General features: G+C 45.4%; 1 protein-coding gene across 1 annotated transcript in view; it reads right to left on the bottom strand.

Annotated features, from left to right (window-relative positions):
• Positions 1–22,175, bottom strand: part of GATB (glutamyl-tRNA amidotransferase subunit B) — a 71,470-nt gene that overhangs the window by 7,675 nt on the left and 41,620 nt on the right. Inside the window, exons 8-11 of the mRNA XM_012783713.3 lie at positions 21,455–21,499; positions 18,888–19,077; positions 7,751–7,884; positions 1,201–1,279 (exon numbers count right to left, since the gene is read on the bottom strand). Of these exons, the coding sequence (XP_012639167.2) occupies positions 1,201–1,279; positions 7,751–7,884; positions 18,888–19,077; positions 21,455–21,499 (448 nt within the window). The remainder of the gene's footprint in view (positions 1–1,200; positions 1,280–7,750; positions 7,885–18,887; positions 19,078–21,454; positions 21,500–22,175) is intronic.

The following is a 22,175-nucleotide window of genomic DNA, read 5'->3' as shown; positions in this document are numbered from 1 at the left end:
ACACACACTAAACACCTTTCTAATCAGGCTTTTATTTTAGTTTGAGTGCCTCACAGAAACCAGGATTCACCCACCTCTTTTAAACATGTTGAAAGTTGATAAAATCTGAAAGTGTCTCCATATCTGAACCTAGCTGTCAGCATCTTCCAGCGTTTCCCATTTCTTCCCACTGGAACTATCTAATTCACTGCAGGAGGGTTTTTTTGTTTTGTTTTTTGTGGGGCAGGATGGGTAGATAGAAGGGGAAGATTTTTTCCCCTCTTTCATTTCAAATGCTATAATTCATCTGTTCTTATGTATATAGTTTTTTTTTTCCTGCCTTCAGGACATCTATTCTTTCTACAACCACTGAGCATTGTCATAAACATTTGTATTCCTCTGACATCCACACAACCAGAAGCCTTTCCTAAATGTGGCAAAGTCCCTGTGGTTGACAGCCCCACTTGAGGTGGGTAAACAGAGCCTTTATGAGTTCCTGTCTCCAGTTTCACAGCAGAGCCCAGTGTATGCTCCACAGTGCCTCATAATTAGCCAAAAGCAGCCACTTTCCCAAAGCCTCACTTTGTAACCTGCCACTACTGTCGCTGCAGATTAATATTAAATGCAAAGGCACCATTAAAATAACATTAAGTTTCTGGCTGAAGCATTGACAGCTGCGATCTCTGAAGTTGAGATGAGGCAGCTGCCTAGGTGTTCTTTATCTTTCTAAATTTGTAGGAATACTTATTTGTAAGAATTTCTAAATTCCCAGAATCTTTCCACCCACCCAGGACTGTTAGGTGGAGGTGCAAATGAGACAAAAGACCACCTAGGACAATGCTGTTTCTCTGAGTTTTCATGTGGTAGAGGCAGAGGAGGCCCTGGGGCTGGCTGGGAGGCTGGGGGGAGCCGAGCTGAGGCTGCCTTGGACTTGGGGAAGCTGCTCACGGTCTGCAGCCCCCGTGTCAAAGGCTTGGGGGAGACACTCAGGGGAAGCCAAACAGTAACTACTTCCCCCGGTCAGCAATGACGAGAAGCAAACTACCTGCCTGGCTTTACATCCTGGCTCCATGGAATGTTTCTACCTTTCAGCATAAAAATATCACTGCAAGCATTTAATACTTCCATGATGAAAGTCACTTAGTGATGGCATTTCAGTGTCACAGAAAACATTTACTGGACAGTGGGGGAGTCAGAAGCTCCAGGGGGCTGTGCACATACCTGTTTAGCAGCTGATGAAGAAATCGCTTTGCTGTCCAGCAGGTCAAGAAGCTCAGCAAGTGCAGAGGCTGTGACAGGACTAGTGGCCCCAAAAGGAAAGAAGACAAGTTTACATCGTGCACAGTCAGGGAATGCATGAGTGGTTATGCAGAATCGGGACATTTGACCTCGTGGTCTAATTATTTAAACCTTGTAGGGATGAAGAGAACGGGCCAACTGGGCTTTCTTTTTGTTTTATTTACTTTGTATTTTAGGATGTAACAAGTTTTTGTGAGGAGTGCCTTTTCTTTCTCTTACCACCCAACAATAACAGCTGTTTGGCAGAATTTGGAGAGCAACAGACAACTGCTCAGTATAATTAGTCAAAAAAAGGAGGTGGCTGCAAAACTCATGAACCATGACAAGAAAAGGAAAATAAAGTCCAGTAATTAAATACTTTTGTCTAAAAGCTCAGCCTAAAAATTACTTCAAACAAAACAGCTAACAAAGCCACTTTTCTGAGTGTTTCTGTGCTAATATAAATTCCTTTTAATTGGAAGAGACTTTCTGTAAGGGAAGTCAACTGACTACCAGCCATGTCTTCATCCAGCCTCATGGCCCCTCTCCATACTCCCCTCTCTTCAGCAGGCTCACCACAGCTTTCTGGACACAGAAGGGCCCAGATTCGATTTAATTCATACTTCTGCGACTTATCTGCCAAGATCTCATGATATAAAAGGACAGGGCAACCAGATGCAGTAAAGTGTCATTAACTCACATTAGGGTGCATGCCTAGATTATAGTAAAAGACTGAATTATGGACTATTTATTTTAAAATATATGGTTTTGCTACTTCTAAATACAGGTTGAATATGTCTTATCTGAACTGCTTGGGACCAGAGTGTTTTGAGTTTTGGGTATTTTCAGATTTTGAAATATTTGTATTATAGTTGTTCAGCATCCCTTATCTGAAAATCTGAAATCCAAAATGCTACAAAAGGCATTTCCTTTGAGTGTCATGTCAGCATTCAAAAAGTTCAGATTTTGGAACATTCTGGATTTCTGGATTAGGGATACTCAACCTGTACATGCAACAACTAGGCTAATGAAATGCTATCTACCTGGAATCATTAGGGGATGAGTTTTCAATAGATAGGAATGATGTATAAATAGGACATCAGTGTGTCTATGTAAATGAAGGCTTCCAAAATGCTTAATGCCACTTGAAAACACCTTCTGTTTAAGTCTTGGTTCCTATCACTCATTGCTAATTTCTTTGGATGCTCTTAGATAATAAAAACGAAACTACAGCTTAGTCCTATGCCAGTTTCCATGAACTTCAAACCAATGGAGTGCAAGTTAACCAGGTATGACTTATTATATCTAATTCAAGTACAGTGAAACATTATTAGGGTTGTTCATTTAAAACAGCTGACACATGAGGCAGCCCATCATCCTCTAAGCGTTTGTTTATTCCAAAGTATGGATAAAAGGTAATTCCAAGTGAAAATTAGGTCTGGAGAGTGTCTGGTGTTACTAAATTGGCATTCAGAACACCTGTGAACCACCCTGCCTGATTCTTAGAAAAAAGACGGGCAAAGGGCTGAGGAATAAACTACCATCCTTTTCCAACCTCCTACATTTACTGACAAGTAATAGGAAGGCAGGTTTTTCTGAAAGTGTGGATGTTCTGCAATCTTAGAAAATTCAATGGCCAATTATCTTTGAGTGTAGACTGTGTAGAACCCAAATAGGCACTGAGATTGAACTGGATTTCTAGAGCACACAAAAGATAGGGTCCCTTCCCTTATAGGAGCCAATGCTCGTGTGGTCCATATGTGCTGCTGTAACAGAACACCACAGCCCAGGGGGCTTATAAACAACAGAAATTCATTTCTCACAGTTCTGGAGGCTGGGAAATCCAAGACCAAGGTGTAGGCAGACTCCGTGTCTAGCGAGGGCTTGCTTTCTCACTGATGGCTCTTGCTGTGTCCTCACATGGTGGAAGGCGTGAGGGAGTTCTCTGAAGTTTTTCTTATAAGGGAGCTAATCCCATCCGTGAGGACTCCTCCCCTCCCTCATGATGGAATCACCCCCAAAGGCCCTGCCTCCTAATACCATCACCTTGGGAGGTAGGATTTCAACGTATGAATTATGACCGACATATCAGACCAAAGCAACGAAATAAAGGAAATTCATCTAATGACCGTAATTTATCAGCTGGGTCATAAATTTACACTATAAAATCTCTCCACTGATCTAACAGCACCTGGGATTTCTCAATCACCTTTTTGTTCCCACAGTGCTCGACACATAGTAGGCCATTCATATTTGTGTCACAGGATTCCCCCCACTGGCAGGGATCTCTGGTCTACTGCACATGCTAGTTCCAGATGTGCCGGGGCTAACCTTGAACAAGACGGTGACAAAGATCAGTGCTTGTCACACCAACCCTGAAAGACCGACCCCACTCATCAGCTAAGCACACAAAGCAACAGACTTGAAACAATGGTGGCAGCAGCACAAGCTACTAATTTGCCACTGTCAGAGAACACTGGTTTCAGGACAGCGAATGCGTCTCCAGAGAAGACGACTGTGACGTCGCAGGCCTCAGTGCTGTGTGCTGGTCTCTCTTCCCTCCGATTCCCCAAGGCCGGCGTGTCTACAGGGGAGGGAAGACGGGATCTTGCAAATCTTCCAACGTTGTCCAGTCCTTCAGAGCTCGTTTAGGACCACAGCTCCATCTCCAGCTTGGACTCGGAGAGCAGACACTCTGACACTGCTACAGCCCAGCCTCGCTCCAGTGAAACGTGCTGCCGGTCTCAATCCCCAAGCTTGTCTTGGGCCCAGAGTCCACCTTGTGTTAAAACAGGACAGAAGGAGGAGGGAGATCCTGGACTTAGACCTCCTGGTGGCACTCGCTGTGCACTAATCCTTGTGTTCCTTCATCTCATCGACTCTTGGTGCCCATACCTGAGTGACCACTCTGGGCGGTTTCCTTCCCACCTGCCTTCTCAGCAAATGCCCGCACCTCCCACTTCACAGTGACATCGGCTGAGGCCAGGGCCAGAATTTTCTAGGGTGACCTCTTCCTCCTCCTTCATCAAACAACCCCTCCACCTGCGCTCTGAACCCCATCACTTTCCACTTCTCTACCCTTCCTCAGATGCTTATTTCCTCTGTTCTGCATTTTTTTAAAAATTAGAGACAGGGTCTTGCTGTCACCCAGGCTGGAGTGCCTGGTGATCATAGCTCACTGCAGCCTCGAACTAATGGGCTCAAGCAATTCTCGTGCCTCAGCCTCCCAAGTGGCTGGGACTACAGGTGTGCGCCCCCAGGCCTGGCTTGTTCCACAGCTTTGGTCTTACACCTTCACAAGCACTCAGATCTCTCCTTTTTTTAAAATGCCTTCAGCTGATCTTGCAATTACTCGCTTCTGTCTGGTTTCTTACCTTATATTATCAAATAATCGAGCATTAGTGGTTACGATCTGCCCTGTGTCCGTATGTTTAGATTCCTCGCCTACCTCTCTTTAGGAGCTCCTCTCTTAAAAACCACCCCCCTCACTTGTTGCCAGACACAGCTTTGCCCAATCCTGCTGCCCCTGATTCCTGGGTGCCATTAAAGCCCCTTCTCCTTGGCTGTCCCTCTTCTACTCCATGCCTGTCATGCTGGGTGGCTCTGGTGTCACCTTCCTCAGTTCTCCACCTTCACCCCTGTTTGTGAGAGGGGAGCGCAAGCGTGCCCAGCGCTGCCGCTGCTCTGCACACGCAGAACTCCACTGCCTCCCACGTGCCTCACTCTCACCTTGACCGACAGCATCTCTGGGGCTGGCCCGCCCTGCTCGCCCCCACGTGCACTGCGCAGTGGTGCTCCTAGCTGTTCGCTGGCTCCCGGCTCCATCCCCATGCGACATCCCGCGGCTCCATACTCCAGCTCCGTGTGCACCGGCCACGCTTCTCGGCTGTTCTCCGCCCTCTGCTCCCACCAGCCGTGCCCTCTCCTTTCCAAACATGCCGGGCCTTCGCCGGTCCCACACCTTGGCATCCCCGGGTACTACCTGGTGCTCTCCCGCACCGAATCTCATCCAGCCGCTGAGGCTTTGCTACAGCTGTGTCTCCTCATGAACTCTTCCAGACAGCTCCCGGCCTCGTGCAACGGCCACGGTGTTTTCAGCGTAAACAGTGGGATTTCTGAATGGAAAGGTCCCACCTGGGAGGGCAGGAGTGAAAGACAAAAAGGCTACAGACGCCACAGGAGTTCAGGAGACTGAGGGTGGCCGCTGTTTTGGACTTGACACAGCAACATGGCAAAGAGAAGGAGGTGCTGACACTGAGGCCCGCCCTGTGCCAGGCACTGTCGTCTTGCTCTCGAAAGCCCTCCGAAGCAGGCCCTGTCATTGTCGTTTCCCAGCAAGGAAGCCGAGGGTCACAGAGGGGAACTTGTCCAAGGTCACTGCAGTGATCAGCCAAGTCGGGGTGGCCTAACCCCGCCTGGCCACACTAACACATGGAGAGCAAGAGGCCGAACGTGAAGTTGACACTTTCTTCTTGAAACTTGTCTTTTCTTTGGTTTCTGTGACACCAATGCTGTCCTGGTTTCTTCCTACTTCTCTGCCATCTCATCTCCGTTTCCCGCTTCTCTGCACAGGCTTCTCAGCACAGGCCAGACAGCCATGGGTCCCTCCCTCGGCTGCCCTCGCATGCTGGATGGTTCTCATCTATCCAGCACCTTGGAGTGCTGTTGTACGCTGTCAAGTCCCTGTTCCACTTCTGCGGCCCTGTGCACCTGCATCCCCACACGGTCACGCACAGCTCACCTCACGGTTCTTACACGTGCTGTCCCCATGCCGGAACACTTTCCCCCCTTGGCCTCGGCCTAATCCTACTTGTCCTATGCTCAGGTCTCAGCTTAGCTGCTCCTTCCTTCTCCTTTATGAGAACCTGTCACTGCTCTGTCATCGCCACTTCTAGACACCTGCCCTCTGTGAGCCGGGCCTGCATGGACCGTACTTCCCCATGCTTAGCACAGAGCTCAGCACGCAGCAGAGTCTCCATAAACATGACCTGAATAATGAACAAAGAAGAACTCTCAGATTTACACCTCCTGGAGATCTCCTGTCAGCTGCAGATCTGTGTTTCCTGCCTACCGGTTATCGCCCCCTGGGGGACATCAGCCTGTAGCAGGTCCAGTGAACTCAGCACGTCCACGTGGAATGTGGCATCCTCCTTGCCCCTTCCCTCTAACCTTATTCCTCTTCCTTTCCCTCTCACTCGACTGAAGGGTCTGTCCCCCATCTCACCTCATCGCCCGAGCAAGCAATCTGGAGTGGTGCCCACACGCGACTCCAAGTCTAGTTGCTCTAGACTTGGCCTACTTCACTTGAGCCTGGCCACTGCCACCGCAGCCCAGGCCTGGGGCATTCCTGCAGGAGGTCCCCAAAGAGGCAGACTAGAGGTTCTGCCTCTAGTCTGTTCTTCCACCCTATTAAGGATGGAATCTTTGCGCCTACCCCACCCGCCCCACCCCAAATTCATACATTGAAGCCCTAACCCCCAATGTGATGGTATCAGGAGATGGGGCCTTTGGGAAAAAATTAGGCTTAGAAGAGGTCATGAGGGTGGAGTCCCCATGATGGGATAGGTGCTGTTGTAAGACGAGACCAGAGGGCTTTCTCTCCTTCACTTGCCCCTTTCTGTGCTCCCCTTTCTTCCCCACTCCCTCGCTCACCATGTGAGGACACAACACGAAGACAGCCACCTATAAGCCAGGAAGAGGCCCTCGCCAAGGACCGGATCAGCTAGCACCTTGATCTTGGACTTCTCAGCCTCCAGAACTATGGGGAATAAATGTCTGTTGCTTAAGTCACCCAGTCTGGGGTATTTGGTTATGTCTGAGCTGACTAAGACATACTGCATTCCCCCAGTGTGAAACTGGCATGAGCTTGTCATCTACAGCTTCCAAGAGCTGTTGATAACGGCATACACAGCCCTCTAGGTGGCCCTGGATCACCTCTGCAGCTTTGTCCCCATCTTTCCTGCCTGCCTGCCTCAGCTCCCACCGTTTCTGGGCATCCTGGGGCTGGCAGGCCTGCTTGTCTCTTGGCACTGCACTGCCTACCTCACCCCTGGCAACCCCTTCTCCTTCTTTGGGGCTTGGCTCAAGCATCGCTTCAGCAAAACCCTGGCCGATCTCCCCGCCTCCCTTCCGGTCCCTTCTGTGCACTCACAGCACCCCGTGCACACCTCTGGCGTGACAGGATCAGACCGAGGGGACTGTTTTCTCACAGGCCTGTGTCCTTCCCAAGTTTGTACACGCCTTGTCTTACTCACCTCGAAACCCCTGGCCCCAGCACAGAACAAAGGACATCATGCACAGGGATTTGAACAAATAAACGCATTTTCCCACAGGACAGAGAACATATTTAGAAACTGGAATTCACAGGGCACGTTTGTGTCTTGTCAGGAGATCCTGAGGGAGAACAGGGAGAGCCAAAAGCTGGCCCTGCCCTGTTTCCGCCACTGACACAGAGCTCACCATAGAGGAAGAAAGAAATCCCCACCTCACTCACCTCTCCCTCACAGCAAGGTTCTGTTGCTTTAAATAGCCCAGAAAAGTGTTGAGGACCCAACTAGTCACCTTTTTTGGCTCTGCCCTAGTTTCTTTTATCACATTTTGGAAGAACTCCAGTAGGCCAACTTCATTCTGTTAAAAAAAAAAAAAAAGAAGAAAAATTATATAAAGCCTCTCAAAAAAATGAAAGATCAGCATTCTGAAGGCAAATCTGAAACTGTCGCCCTTTGCCTCCTCTGAGACAGCTACTTTTCTTTGCTAAACACTGAGATGTCACCAGAAAATTCTGATCACTTCCAGTTGACGGCAAGTATTCTACTTCTACTACTGACACTGTGCAGCATTTGTGTAGCATTTTCTCAAAAGAATAAACACATTTTGGAGAGCCCCAGCTTAGCAGACCAGAGGATGGTGAAATGCAACGTGCCCCAAACTTGCTGGTCTTCCCTGTGTCAGCCTTGTGTGGCCCACGACCTTCATCCTTGAGCTGCAAACTGGGCCACAATGTTTGGCCTGAGTTTAGTGTCCTTTCTCTTTCCAGGCCTGTTCTCTGCTGGAAGTCCTACTGATTACTAGAAAAGAAGGTACGAAACCAAAGCAAATCCAAAAAGAACAAACAGAATATTCTACCTCTGAAAAATCAAAAGGGGATCATAACTGTATTCATCTTCCCAGTTTCCCAAAAGGTGGCCAGGGATGGTTCTGGAATGTTTCCAAAATGAGGGAGAACATGGGCACAGGAGCCCCACGTAGGCCACAGAACCGGCGGAGGGGGCGGCTTCCAGGCCTCCTGTGTGGAGCCGGGGACAGCTGGCTCTGCCCCTCAGCTTGCTCCGGGGAAGCGAGCAGTTGGGTGGCTGCTCGCAAGGAGACTGTTTCACCAAGACTGTACTGGCCCGTCACCTCTGGTGGTCAGGGCCATGCTGCCCTTGTTCACTTTATAACCTCGGCTAAGTCAGTGCTCGGTAAGTATCGCCAGACAGAACGAGGGTCTCCCGTCTGCGAGCGTTTGTGGTGAATCACACCTGAGCCCGATCTTTATCATACCACGTTCACCTTTAAATACTGGAATCGCCACAGTTATGTGCACAACCGACACTGAGGCACACGTCCAGTTACACTCTATGGCTCGCTGCAGGCTTAGATAGATTTGGCAGAATCAAGAAATTTAGCTAAGTCCACACCTAATATTTCAGTAAGAAAAATAAAAACCTGTTCCACCCAGGTAGGGGATGCTGAAATTTCCTAATGCGGAGGGTAGATATTTTAAGTAGATTTCCCTTCCCTGCTGAAATTCCAATCAGACCGTATTTTCCTTGAAATGCTCCTTTTTAAGTTCACACTGCAGTGAAGGCTCCTACCCCAGCTCCTTTCAGAGACCCTTCATTAACCAAAAGAACTTTCTAGAATAAGAAGATAGTGGGAAGAAGCAAGATAGACTCACAAAAGTGCTCTCAAAGTTTAGTGATTGTAAATGCTGTTTAATATACACATACGCAGTCACTAAAGCAGAAATTCCATAACAATAAAAAAAAACTACATGCCCTTTGTAACAGATAAACTCTCCAGTGACAAGCCTACTGAATAATCCCATAATCATCTCTTGAATCTCTTTTCAAGCCAATGCTATTATTCTGCTCATGCTAACCCAGGGCAAAGGCCACCTCGGCAGACAAAGCTTGACTGCAGATAAAGGCAAATGCAGGAACATGAAGAGAAAGTTCTGTTTAACTTATGGAAAAGTATCCAAACTTCCACAATGGTACACAAGTCACTGGGGAAGCAGAAAACTGCTATCTGGCCCAAATCAGACGGGCAGAATTCCCTTTGTTCTAACCCAGACAGGCTGGCCCACTGGTGAAATGAGCTGTCAGGAGGAGAACTCTTTGCTTTGCCAAGGAAAGGTTTTCTAAATCCACCTAGAAATACTGCACTTAAACTCCCAGGCTTGGCTGAGTTGCTGGGACGTGATGAATATCTATTCCTCTACCCTTGGGTGGTTTTTTTATTGGATGGATTACACGGCAAGTCAGATTTCTGTTTGTCTTCTCACGTCAGTGCTGTGATGGAGCCTCTCTGAGCTGGAACTGTACTTCACTGGGGGATACACGGTTTCAGTCCACAATTTAAAGCAGACAGGAATATCTGCGACTGCGATGGGGCGAGCTGCAGGGAGCGGGGCTGGCGGAGGCTGAGCTGCCGCCGCCCGGGGAATGACGGATCAATAAAAGTTGCACGTGGGCTGCCAGCTCTGGCTCTTTCGAGCAGAAGCCCACTTTTCAAGAAAAAAAAAAACAAAAACCCACACACATTCTAGTTTTCTTAGTTTTTCCATGAGATTGGCAAATGCTAATAAGCTTGGCACAAATCTCAGAAGTCTCTGGTGAACATGTCAGTGCAGCCATCTGGTTTTCTCAGAAAAACAGTGAGCCAGTAATTCCCTTACATAAAAATCATATTAAGAGCAACGCAGAAAGGCCACAGCATTAGGGGACCTTTAATGTCCTCCTCAAAAGCAATAAGCAGGCATTCAACTCAGGACTAATCCATCCTACACGGACAGAACTGCAACTTCAGCTACACAGCGAGTCAGGCCTCCTGGCTGATGGTGACTCTAATTGTTCCTTCAGAGATGGCTCGAGTGGCAGGGACAACTGGTCCTGGCTTTTGTATAACACCACACAGTCTTTACAGCTCTAGGATTCGGAAGCAGCTTTTTCACATTTTAATCACATTTCCCAAAACATTCAATTACACCCGGAGCCTGAGCCAGCTCAGTCTCGCAGACGCTCACAGGAGCCCTCAATTGTTAATGCATCTGTCAGTGGTCAATGCTGGCAAGACGCAAGGCAGAGGGGTCACCTCGCCTCCACAGCTATGCAGGGAAGGAGCCTCAGTTCACCCTTGCGTCCGGCCCTGGAAGCCATCTGCCCCAAAGCTGCCTCCTGCATTCTACCCTCAGAGACGACAAAATGTCAGAAGATGCTCCAGTTGGAATAGGATGAAGGCTGATTTCTCAAATGCATTTCTTGTTCTAAGTCACGCTCATACCCTGTGAATCTGATGAAAGGCCAGAGAGTGCGGCTGGACTATATTTATAAGGAGGGTGAAACCTGAGAGCGACAGCTGCCCGGTGGCAGCCTCTGACAGCACACAGCAGCCTAGAAAATGAAGTTGTGGAACAGTCGTTCACATGACAGGGAGCGTCCTGGCAGCTACAAGGGACCCTACATGAGCAATCCTGGGCTACTCAAAGGCTCTCATGAGTATTTACTGATACCTACTTGCCACAGAGATTGGCAACCAGCCCTGTGGGCGGCTGCATGAGGCTGCCGTTGACAATAAAAACCATAGTTCCGGCAGCTATAGCGCCAGGGGCCAGGCTCTGGTCTAAGCACTTTCTTGACATAAACTCATTTAAATCCAACAACAGCCCTATGAGCTAAGTCCTATTGGGCCTCTCTTTTACAGATGAGGACACTGAGGCACTAACTTGTTTGAGGTCACACAGCCAGAAAACAGCAGAGCTGGGATTCGAACCTCTGCAGTCTGTGCTCTTCACCTCTGTGTGGCACTGCCTTTGATGAAGGAAAGGTCATGGTCCCTGTCTTCCTGGGGACTGAAACTGAGCACCTATCAGTGCCAGGCACAATGTGAGACAAGGAGCTCAAGAGAAAGCACTTTCCGCCAATTTCATTATTTTATTTGATAGCTGCCAGCTGTTCAAAGGTTCTTCTCATATTAAAAATGTTACAAGGAAATTAGCTTAGAAATTAGAAATTGGCAAGTTCACTTTCTGCTTTTGTCAGCCTACACCTAGGCACTCAGCTGTGGCATGGCACACACCTGTTCCCAGATCAGGGAGGAAGACAGTGGCACCACCCATTCCATACTGGTTCCAGGGGACATAGGGTGGCCAGAGCCCCCATCACCTCATGCCTGGCTCCTGTATCCTCTACCCCTGCCCCAGAGAAGGCAGTATGAGCATGCCCAGACCCAGAACAAGACAAATCCCATTGCTTCTCATACAGTTTTGGTGTCAAGCAGCTTGTATTTGATTTACGATTGCATTCTAATTCCTCTAACATGGGGAACTCACACCTAATTGGGCAGATCATGCCTATGGTGAGAGCAGCTGACCAAAGAGGCCCCACATCTGCAGACTGAATGGCAGTGGCTTCATCTGCGTGACGCTCATGCACGCCATAACGTGTCATTTTGCGGAGACACAAACTGGAACTGTGCCCATCCGCTGCACGGCAGGGGTGTGGGGACAGCAGCCACGGAGCATCTGTGCAGACCCTGGAAGAGGCCCGTCAGTGGCACATCCGTGGGGCTCTGGGTTCCCTCCTATTCCTGTGAGTTTGGGCATTCTTACAAAGTAAGAAAACCAAAATGCAAACCCAACAGCTATCTAACAAAATGGCCTGGAAAGAAACACCAAATGCTAGTGTTGGGGATGGAAATGAAGCAGAGGCGAGAGGGACAGCGACAGGGCAGAAAGCAGAAGTTGCGGCAGGATTAAGGCTCAGACCATTCAGTAGGGCGGTGGCTCGGGTGGGAGATGTGAACGAGTCTTCCCTCTGCTTTTCACAGAAACAAGAAGTGGCTGTGAAAATCTTTCAGCCAGTCCTCCTGTAGGCAGAAACATTACTCAGCGAGAGAGGATTCTTCAGTGGGGAAAAGCAAAAGGGAGTTAACTGGTGGTGTGAGGCTGGCGCAGGAAACACAACCTTCCACCTGACTATGTCAGGAGAAAGCCAGGGGGACCTGAACCATCGCTGCCGCCTGCAAGACTAGCACACAGTGTGCTCTCCGCGCTGTCCTGGGGAACGTGCAATGAGAGGTCTATGGTCCCACTGTGGTCCCCGCACTTTCCACTTCTGGGTCATGTTCCCAGCAGTGCTTGGGAGCCCCTAAAATCTGAGAAAAACTCTGGTCCCAACAACTTCATTTGTTCCCAGCAAAGACATACTGAAAGTATGTAGACATATCTTGAGTTCAACTCGGGGTACCAGTTCTGTTCGGGGTGTGTTTAGACTAATGTGAAAATGACTTTACATTCTCTGACATGTATTAACTCTAGGAGAGATGGTGAAGGAAACCAATTTGGGAATAAGAATTCCCCTTGAATAATCAAAATCCAAATAATTCATGTAATAAAAGTTCACAGACGACCGGCATAGTTAAAAGACGGTATCTGCAAGAATGGGACACAAGAAGTAAGCTGTCAAGAAACCAATTTTGATGGCATTTCAATGTACCTAAAACCACTATTGTCTGTCGGATAGTCCCAACATGGAGAGAACTGTGTTGCTCAATAGCAGCTTTCTGGCTGGAGCTTAAAAACAGCAATGAAGGCAGTGTGGATCTGCTCCTTTCCCCAAAATCTGCCTGAAACTTGAAACAATACATTTTATTGCCCTGAAAAGGTAATTATTCCATACACAGGAAATCAGTATTCAGGAGGGGCTGGGGAAAGAACCCCCTCTGGGTCCCCAAGGCTGGGCACACAGGACTTCAACTCCTCCCTGCACTTTGTCCCTGGTGGCCAGGTTCCCGAGGGGCCACATGTCTCTGAGCACAGAGCAGCCTCGCCTCCCGAAGCCGCTCCTCACTTGCACTGATAGAAGTGCATTGCTGGTTTTGCAGGAGTAGAGTCAGAACATGCATCTTCTTAATCAACTTTACCAGGATAAAATATTGGTTATTTTTCCAGTGTAAAGACTAAGTGTTAAAGCACCCTTAAGCTGGCAAGCACTGGATGCAATTTTTATAAAATGAATAAAATCGATTTTGAAAATTGCATGGAGCTGAAATATGGTGCAGAACAATGTTGACCAAATGGATTTTCCTTCAACAGCAGTTAGAAGGTGAGTACTTTGTACCTCAGTCAGTTTGGCCAGTCTAAAACCAGTCAATATGGTTTCAGATATTATTTCAAACTATTAGCTTTAAAGTAGCATTACATGTGGGATATATGGATATTTATCATGGGAAAATATTTTATAGGCAATTCATCTAGACAGCAAACCAGGCCATTTCCAGCTTACTAGAGATGTAGAGTAAAATTCTTTAAAAACAATCCATTTAACACCCAGCTATAGTCATAGTATCTTTTCTGTTTCTTTGTCCCTTGGAGACACCTTAACCTTTTCCACGATGTCAGAAACAAACGATTATGACTTTAAATGGGTAAGAACCAGCTGGAGAAAATGAAGTTGTTCAAATAAGACCACACGTCTCGAGGCTGAATACAAAGACACACACATACATACACGCAGCAGCACAGGTGACAACTTGAGGGTTCACAATCACATTTTCCGATAGATAGCCTCATGGGGGCCTTGCTGGATTTTTCTAAAATTATGCCTTGCGTGTCTCCTGATGCACTGTTTAGTGCATTACTTGGTGTCAGTACTCTTCTCCCTGGGAGCATATTCTTGGGAGTACTGCTTGGCTGTATTTAGATTTTTGTTAGATTTGATGAAGATTCTGCCATGTCTGCCATGATTGGGGTGAGTGAGTCATCCCTCCTCTCTCCGCTGGGGAGACAAACAGCTCTGGTTACCTTTACAGAGCCCTCGCTGCTCCTCAGCGTCAGAGGCGAGATCTAGAACAAGAGAATCTGTCCCTGAGTCAATGTTTTAACTCACTGCCCTGCGGGCCTACTCAGGATGGTTAGAAGCAACATGGAAAAGCTGAAGCACTTACACCTGAAAACAGCACAGGGCACTGTGGCGAGTGCGTCAGGCCCTCACGAAACACTCCACTGGGAATACTCTGCCTCCCTCCATGGAGATCTCCCACACGAGATGGGCTGCAGGGCTTTCCATCCGTTCACTTCATATACAGCCAGCTGCCCTGCAAGCTCATCTCCAAGAGTCTGTTATGTGCCGGGCTGAAGGACACGAGGCCCTAGGCAAAAGCATCCCCCAAACCCAGCAAACTCTACCCTATGTATGTGGAGACACTTCTCTGTGATTCTGACAGAAGCAGCCAAGTGCCTACAGCAGAAAATTTTTAGAACAAAATAAATCGAGCTGCAGAGGACAGCATACATTACTTTTCTTCTGACTTAATTTTTCCACTTACAAAATAGACATGATTTCTGCTTTTCATTGGTGTTGACTGATTTTCACCAGATTTAGTAGACAGCACTTTACGTTTATTTATAGGGCCAGTCTGGCATCTTGAAAACCAATAAGAGTGGCAAAAATTTTTAAATGAATCTATGTTCTGTGATTGCGCTTTATGAAACAGTGGGACTGTATAAAGCCTAAATAGCAAAAAAAGTAAAAACTCTATTTTCTCTACTAATAGAGCAAAAGCGAACCCAAACAGCAGTTAACTAAAAGCATTATCTCCATGTGACGCTGTAGCACGTCAGATGTGCAAACAGGAGGTAGAGCTTAGAGATGCCAAGCTGGGCCCTGAAGTCGGCCTAGTCTGAACTCAGCTCCAACACATGGTTGCGAAATTCACTTGACCAAAACAGTGACATCTGCACACCTGTCAGTGAGGAGAGCAACAATACTTGCCTCAGATGGCTGTCATAGGACATGTTAAAAAGTGGTATAAGATAAACCATGCTGCAAGCCCTTTGTATGTGCTGCTTGGGCAAATGGCTGCAATTCCTTTGTATTCTCTGAGTGACGTAAGGCACAGACATTAGGAAGACATGGCCCCCACAAAAACCAGCCTGGAAAGATGTGGCTGAGAAAAATGCACCTGCACGTAATCCCGATCCTTCTAATAATTATTCCTGGAAATACTGACTCAGAGAAAAACTTGTTATGCTATTAGAATCTCCTGTTTTTCAGAATCCGAATACCTGGATCTTACCTTCCACATTTCTATTCCTTAATCTTAAGATATGAGATCAGAACTTAAGGCAATTTGACGTAAGATACAGAAGCAAGGTTGGCCAAATAGGTTGAAGTTTTAGGTGAGGCAAGATATTTATGTGGCCAGAGGAAAAATCAGTAATACAGGTTTTTTGTTGGGAAGGGATTACCAGGAGGGTCTAGGTGAGAAAATCAGAATGTTGATTTGATTTAATGTCATAATGAAACCAATTTGGAATGTAAGAGTAAGAGGGACCAAGGGATACATGTGGTCACAGTACTTGGTGTGGTTGAAGCAGCAATCCAGGCCTTCTCACCAGAGTTCAATGACACGTGTAACACTCCCTGACTCTCTGGGTTATGAAAGGGTGTTTATGTACCTGCCCTTTGGAAACAGGGATGCTTTCACCAGGAGCACTACTTCTCCTGGGATTTTTCCTATGCACTGAACAGTGCCCCATTCACTCACTTATCCATCCAGCCGGTCACCAAGTGCCTACTGTGTGCCAGATCTTGTGGCAGATGCTCAGGTATGATGTTGGAGTTCTATAAATATGAAGGATAATGCTAATAATATGTAATTCAGTGCCTATGGCACAATAAAATGACGGGATAAAGACTAGAGTTAAATTCTGAAGTTTTCTGATTATTTGTGGGTAGAGCGTTGTGTGGGGGTGGGAATGTGCATAATGCTTAATTTAATAAGCAATCGGAAGGCACGGAGCTGGAGTGAAGCTCTGCAGAGCTCACCTCCACCACTGCTATTTATTTAATGAATACTCCTGGGTACTCTTTAAATTGAAAGATGGTTCATTAGATTTGTGCATCTGCCCTTCTCAGCAATCTGTTGTGTTTCTGATGAAGGCAGGAAAAAACACGAATATATCATTTTCGGGTATGAGTAACTCAGCTTCCAATGATTACAAAGTCATAAAGGACTCAGGCTGCCTAATTTCAGGAAAACAATTTGTCTGAACCGTTCTCTTTCCATTTCCATCTCATTCCATTCTCACTCATCTTGGAAATTTTAAGTACTAGCTCTTTAAAAAAAAAAAACAACTAATCACCCAATACATTATCTGCAAGCTATAAAAGTAAGCATGTCTTTAAGGTATTAAAAAATAAGTCAGTTTAAAAATGGTTAAAAAACCACCTTCTTCCTGGAGTTTTCCTTTTTCATCCCAATCAAGTTAACTGCTACCTCCTCTGGCCTCTGATCCTAACCTTATGCAACTGTCTATTGCATACTGCAATCTGTCCAGGGGTTGGCTAGCTACAGTGTGATGTATATATATATAAACTCTTAGGGCTTTTTTTTTTTTTTTTTTTGTCTCTGTCCCTGTCTCAGTACCTGCTATACAGGAGATGGTAATAATAGTATTGAACTCCATAATCAAAGGTAAGTTTCCCTATACATGGCCTTAAACTATTAAAACATAGATTCACTCATTTGCTACCCCTTAGCAAACATTTATCCAAGGCCCACTAGCTTTTGGCACCATAGAGGATAAATGAATGAAGACTGGGACATAAACACGAATGCAGAAATGTCCCTGCCCTCACACAGCTAGTGCTCAGTGAGGTGTGCGCTGTCCTCATCATACATTCTTCTAACACCAAGTGTGACAATCCAATGGAGATGCTCTCTGAAGGGGGCATATATTTTCAGACAGTGCCTTGAACACAAATAGTCATTTCCTTGAGAGGAGATTCTAAAAAGTCCTCGCACTTTTCTTATTGAGACAGTGGATACACAAAACAAAAAAAAACATATAACATGTATGTTATACATGTTATATGTTAAAATTCATATAATATGTAACATATGTAGTGGATTCTTCTCTGAAATCATAGCCTTGAGCAAAGAAACGGCCAAGGAACGTTGGTTCAGCATACACTACCTCATGCCACGTGGAGAGAGGTGACTGATGTCTTTGAGGTTGAGTAGCTTGGTCCCTGCCCTCTCATCCCCTGCGCAATCTGGCAAACAGGAATAAAATGCTGCTCTGGAATTCAGCATGTATCTCAAGTAGGCTGGAAATTCAAGTGGCCAAGATGGTGGGAAAGATGTGTAAGACTAAAACTCAGTTTTGTTACTTCACCCTAGGAAAACTATACAAATTGTAAGAGGCTTCATGCTATGAGGCGTTCTGTACTGAATGCTGACTGATTCATAGTCAAAACACGTGGCATTAACCACTGCTAGTGTGCGCTAATCTGTGCTGAGTAACAGAGAAGATGAAACAGTCCTTGCCTTCAAGATGCTGAACAAGATAAATTAATAAATAATTAAAATAGTGACATAATCACAGAGGTATGAGTAAGATACAATAGCAACTCACAGGAGGCAGTGAGCAACTCTGCTTCTCAAAGTAAAGGATTTATGGATGCTAAAGAGAGAATCATTCAATCAACACACATTTCGTTGCCTACTTTGTACTATAAACTGCTAGGCTGCTGTTATTGAAGTTTATCAATATACATATAAATACGTATGTTCTAACATCCCTATGTAGTTATCAGTGGCCATTTAAAAAGCAAAAAAATCCAGAATGGCCAGATTCTGCTGCTCCAAAAGATGAGTGTGGCATATACCTACTCCCCCAAACATGCAGCAAAAAAACTTTCCACTTCCTACCTAACAGACAGGAACAAGACAACTGTGACAAAATGCTACGCTCACTGATGCTGTGTCACTTTAATGTTGCCATGACAAAGAAAACTGCAAAGCCCCAAGTAGCTTTGAAAAGGATGGAAAATCCCTAAGCAGATCTCAGTAGTGTCAGACGCTCTACAGGCCCCTTCAGATGCATCCTCAAGCCTCAAAGGACAGACACTTTAGTTAGAGCTTTCAGCATCTCCTGTGGAATACATGTTTTCTTCTATGATTGGTAAAACAACTGGCTGGCTTCTGAGACCCTTACATCCTGCCAGACCCTGTCATGGTTCAATAGTGCTAGACATCCAGAAACCCTATACATTGAATTTCCTTTGTCCTTCCGACACACTCGTCCATAACATTTGGACTGTCTTTAAGAAGTCTCCATGGCTACTGGGAACAGGTGTTTGTTTCTACAAAAAAGAAACGACTAATATGACAGTGAGTTTCATGAGAAGCATTTACCATAAAGGGTAGTGGGCACAGGTAGTGTGTCCATTCTTCTCAGCAGCATCAACAGTACAACTGAAGAAACCTGCCCGCTCTGCTCACAGCCCGCAGCTGCCCACTGTGCATGGAGGGGCCTCTGCAGAGCACCACCCAGTCTGCTGCCCCCAATCAATACCTACCAGCAGAGTGAAGCTGTGTTCTGGCAACATCCCATACTGTTGAACGAGTCTCTCTCGTGTCACACTGGGGAGCTCAGGGAGCCTCTCCCGAATCTGGTCAATATTGATCACTTGCTGTGAGTCTGCACCTGCAGGCAGAGACGTGGCGTCGTAGAGCAGCAGGGGAGGCAGGTTGGGTTCTGGCATGAACCTAGACAGAGAGGGGACGGGATATGAATCTGGAGTATGTGGATTAATGAGAAGAATAAACTCTACCATTAATTATGAATGTTTCTATGCTTAGATGCCATGTTATTTGCAAACATTTTCTAGTGTCCTATTATATTAATTCTGTTTCCCAGGAAAGTCTCTGCACAGTGTCAAAACCACCAAACCCACCACTCTCCATGCTTATACGGTAATAGTAATGAGGAGTGAAATAAGCATAACACAGGGTTGAAGCCCCACTATGACTTACAACTGTGGATAATCCATTCCACAATTCACAAAGAATCAGGTATATAGTCATGTGTCACTTAATGACAGGGATGCATCCTGAAATATGTATCAGGCAATTTTGTTGTGCGAACATCCTAGGATGTACTTACACAAACCTAGACAGTATAGACTACCACACACCTAGGCTATATGGTATAGTCCATTCCTCCTAGGCTACAAACCTGTACGGCATGTTACCGTACTGATACTATAGGCAATTGTAACACAATGGTAAATATCTGCGTATCTAAACATAGAAAAGGTATAGTAAAAATACAATGTTATAATCTTATGGGAAAGCCATCTCATATGTAAGTAAGCCTGTCACTGACAGAAATATCATTATACCATGCATGACTAAATAGTCATAAAGACATGGGCTAGAAAAAAATAGGACCAAATAAGAACAATTTACTTATTAGGAAAAAAGATGACTTCTCCCATTTTAAAATTTCTACTATTTTTACCATCATTTGTATTAATATAATAAATGAAAAGTCAAAGAAAAAAACTTACTTTCTTAAGAGGTAGAAGAAATGAATGGATTTTGCCTAAATACAGTGTGTAAGCTAGAAAGGAGGGAGGGAGGGGGAACAGGTGGGGCACATGGCATTTTTAGGGCAGTGGAACTACTCTGTATGACACTGTGATGGTGGATACATGTCATTTACACACATATCAAAACCCATCAAATGTATAAGGCAAAGGGCGAACTCTAATGTAAACTATGGACTTTAGTCAATAATAAGGTATCAGTACTGGTTCATCCTTGTAACAAATGTACCACAGTAAAGCAAGATGTTAATAATGGGAGAATCTGTGTGTATGTGCGGAAGGGGGAGTGAGTATGTGAGAACTCTCGGTACTTTCCACTCAGTTTTGCTGTAAACCTAAAACTATTCTAAAAAATAAAGTCAATTAATTTTATTAAAATGTGGAGGCTGCACCACTGCATATAATCTTAAGAAACAAAGATGTCTCTCCCTCTGTTCTATGCCAGTACTAACATTTTCTCTTTGCTCCTATTTGTCGAAGGGCTTATGTCAAAGCAGGTAATGCAGAGTAAATGGTGGCTCAAAGGAAATAGATAAGAAGTGCAAGCAAATCATCACCTCAATGCCCAATCTCTGCTACGGATCAGTCTGACTTCTGAAGGCAAGAGGAAGCGAAAGGGAGGCTTCCCAAAACTCACTGTCTATTAACTCGAGGGAATGAACTGAAGCCACTGGCTGAGTTAAAAGCCAAATTCCACGCTTGGTAAGAAAGCAGCACAAAGAGTAGGGAGCAACGTTAAAGAACAAAGAAGGTTCTCAGGAAGAACAGACTAAAACTGGAAGATCACAGTAATGAAAATAATTTTGAGTTTGACAGACACATGATAGGAGTCCTTGGGGTGAGGTTCACTCCAAGGGTTTGTGGGTTTCTTCTTTCCTACATAATGATGCTACATTTGATCCTCATCGACAGCAACAGCTACACTTACATCTTTCTGCACTGCACATAGGAAAGGTGGGCTAATCTCAACAACTTTGTTGCATAAAACCTCCATCTTTGCAATCTGCTAAACTCAGAAGAAATAAAAGGTTCAATTTATCTTAAGCCTATTGTTACTTGCTATATTATTTGTGGGTCTCATATTAAGTCCAACTTGTTTATCAATGAAGTAGCATTATCTAAGGTTTGAAGGGAATTGCCATTAACACATACATCTCTTTTTTTAATTTCTTATTGAGAAATTTAAGTATATTAATCTGTACTTGTCATTGAATGTAAGAATAAGAACAGCCTAAGTTCAACCTCAAATGCCATCCCCTTAGCTCAACTACACACCTTTGACACAGAAATGTGTGAACAAGTATATTCTAACAGTTGAATCTGGTCAAGACACTACGAGGCTACCAGATCATGAAAACAGTACTTCTCCCAGTATACACATAACAGAAGAAGTCTAGATAATTCTCTCTTGTAACCGTAATAAAAAGTGGTTCCTAAAAACTATTCAGGATTATTATAGTGATCTTTAAATGGATTTGAAATTTGCCTCTAGTCCCAAACATGTAAATGGTATTTTGCCATGAAGAGTAACCCACCTGTAGTCCTGTTTTCCTTCTTTGTCTCTCATTGGCACGGTGCACCTACGATGTTAAGCAAGAACACATCAAACACACACTGTACGCAGCATTGGCTCACCTACATGCAGAGAGGGGTTTCCCCTACCAATAAGGGACACAGGCAAATTCAAGCTCTTCAGCTTTCTACAGGAGTCGTGTATATGAATACATGAAAAAATAATAACAAAGGAAAGAGAAATGTTGAGGACAATAATTAGAAAAAAAAAAAAAAAAGGAGTTGCAGCTAATATCTGCAGCTTTTAGCCAGCTCAAACTCTAGGCTTTTGAGCTTTCTTCCAGCATTCTGTTTAAAGTATAACATCCTCAAAATTCTGAGTTGGAAAATTAGGGTCAAAGTTATCTAAACCAAAAAAAGGCATCTCTACAACCAGGCCTTCACTCTCTCCTACCTCTAGCTTACACTAGTAGATGTCTGATACATTATTTAAAGGAAGTAAAAATTCTCGACACAGAGCAGGCAAGCTGGAAGTAAAGGAAGGGACAGGCCCTCAGACTAAGTGCTTGTGTCCTGTGTGGGTCAGTTCAAATCTCCTAACAACCCCAAAGGGCGTTTTATATCCCTGTAGGATACAGTATTTTTCTAATTTTACTAGTGAGGAAACCACCGTGCAGAAAAGCTAAATACCTTCTTCAAGGTCCCATGGCTGGTCTGTGGCTGAGCCCAGATCTCTGGTGCCCC

Source organism: Microcebus murinus, chromosome 15 (assembly GCF_040939455.1).
Source record: "Microcebus murinus isolate Inina chromosome 15, M.murinus_Inina_mat1.0, whole genome shotgun sequence".
Taxonomy (NCBI): domain Eukaryota; kingdom Metazoa; phylum Chordata; class Mammalia; order Primates; family Cheirogaleidae; genus Microcebus; species Microcebus murinus.
This window is presented reverse-complemented; position numbering and strand designations above follow the sequence as displayed.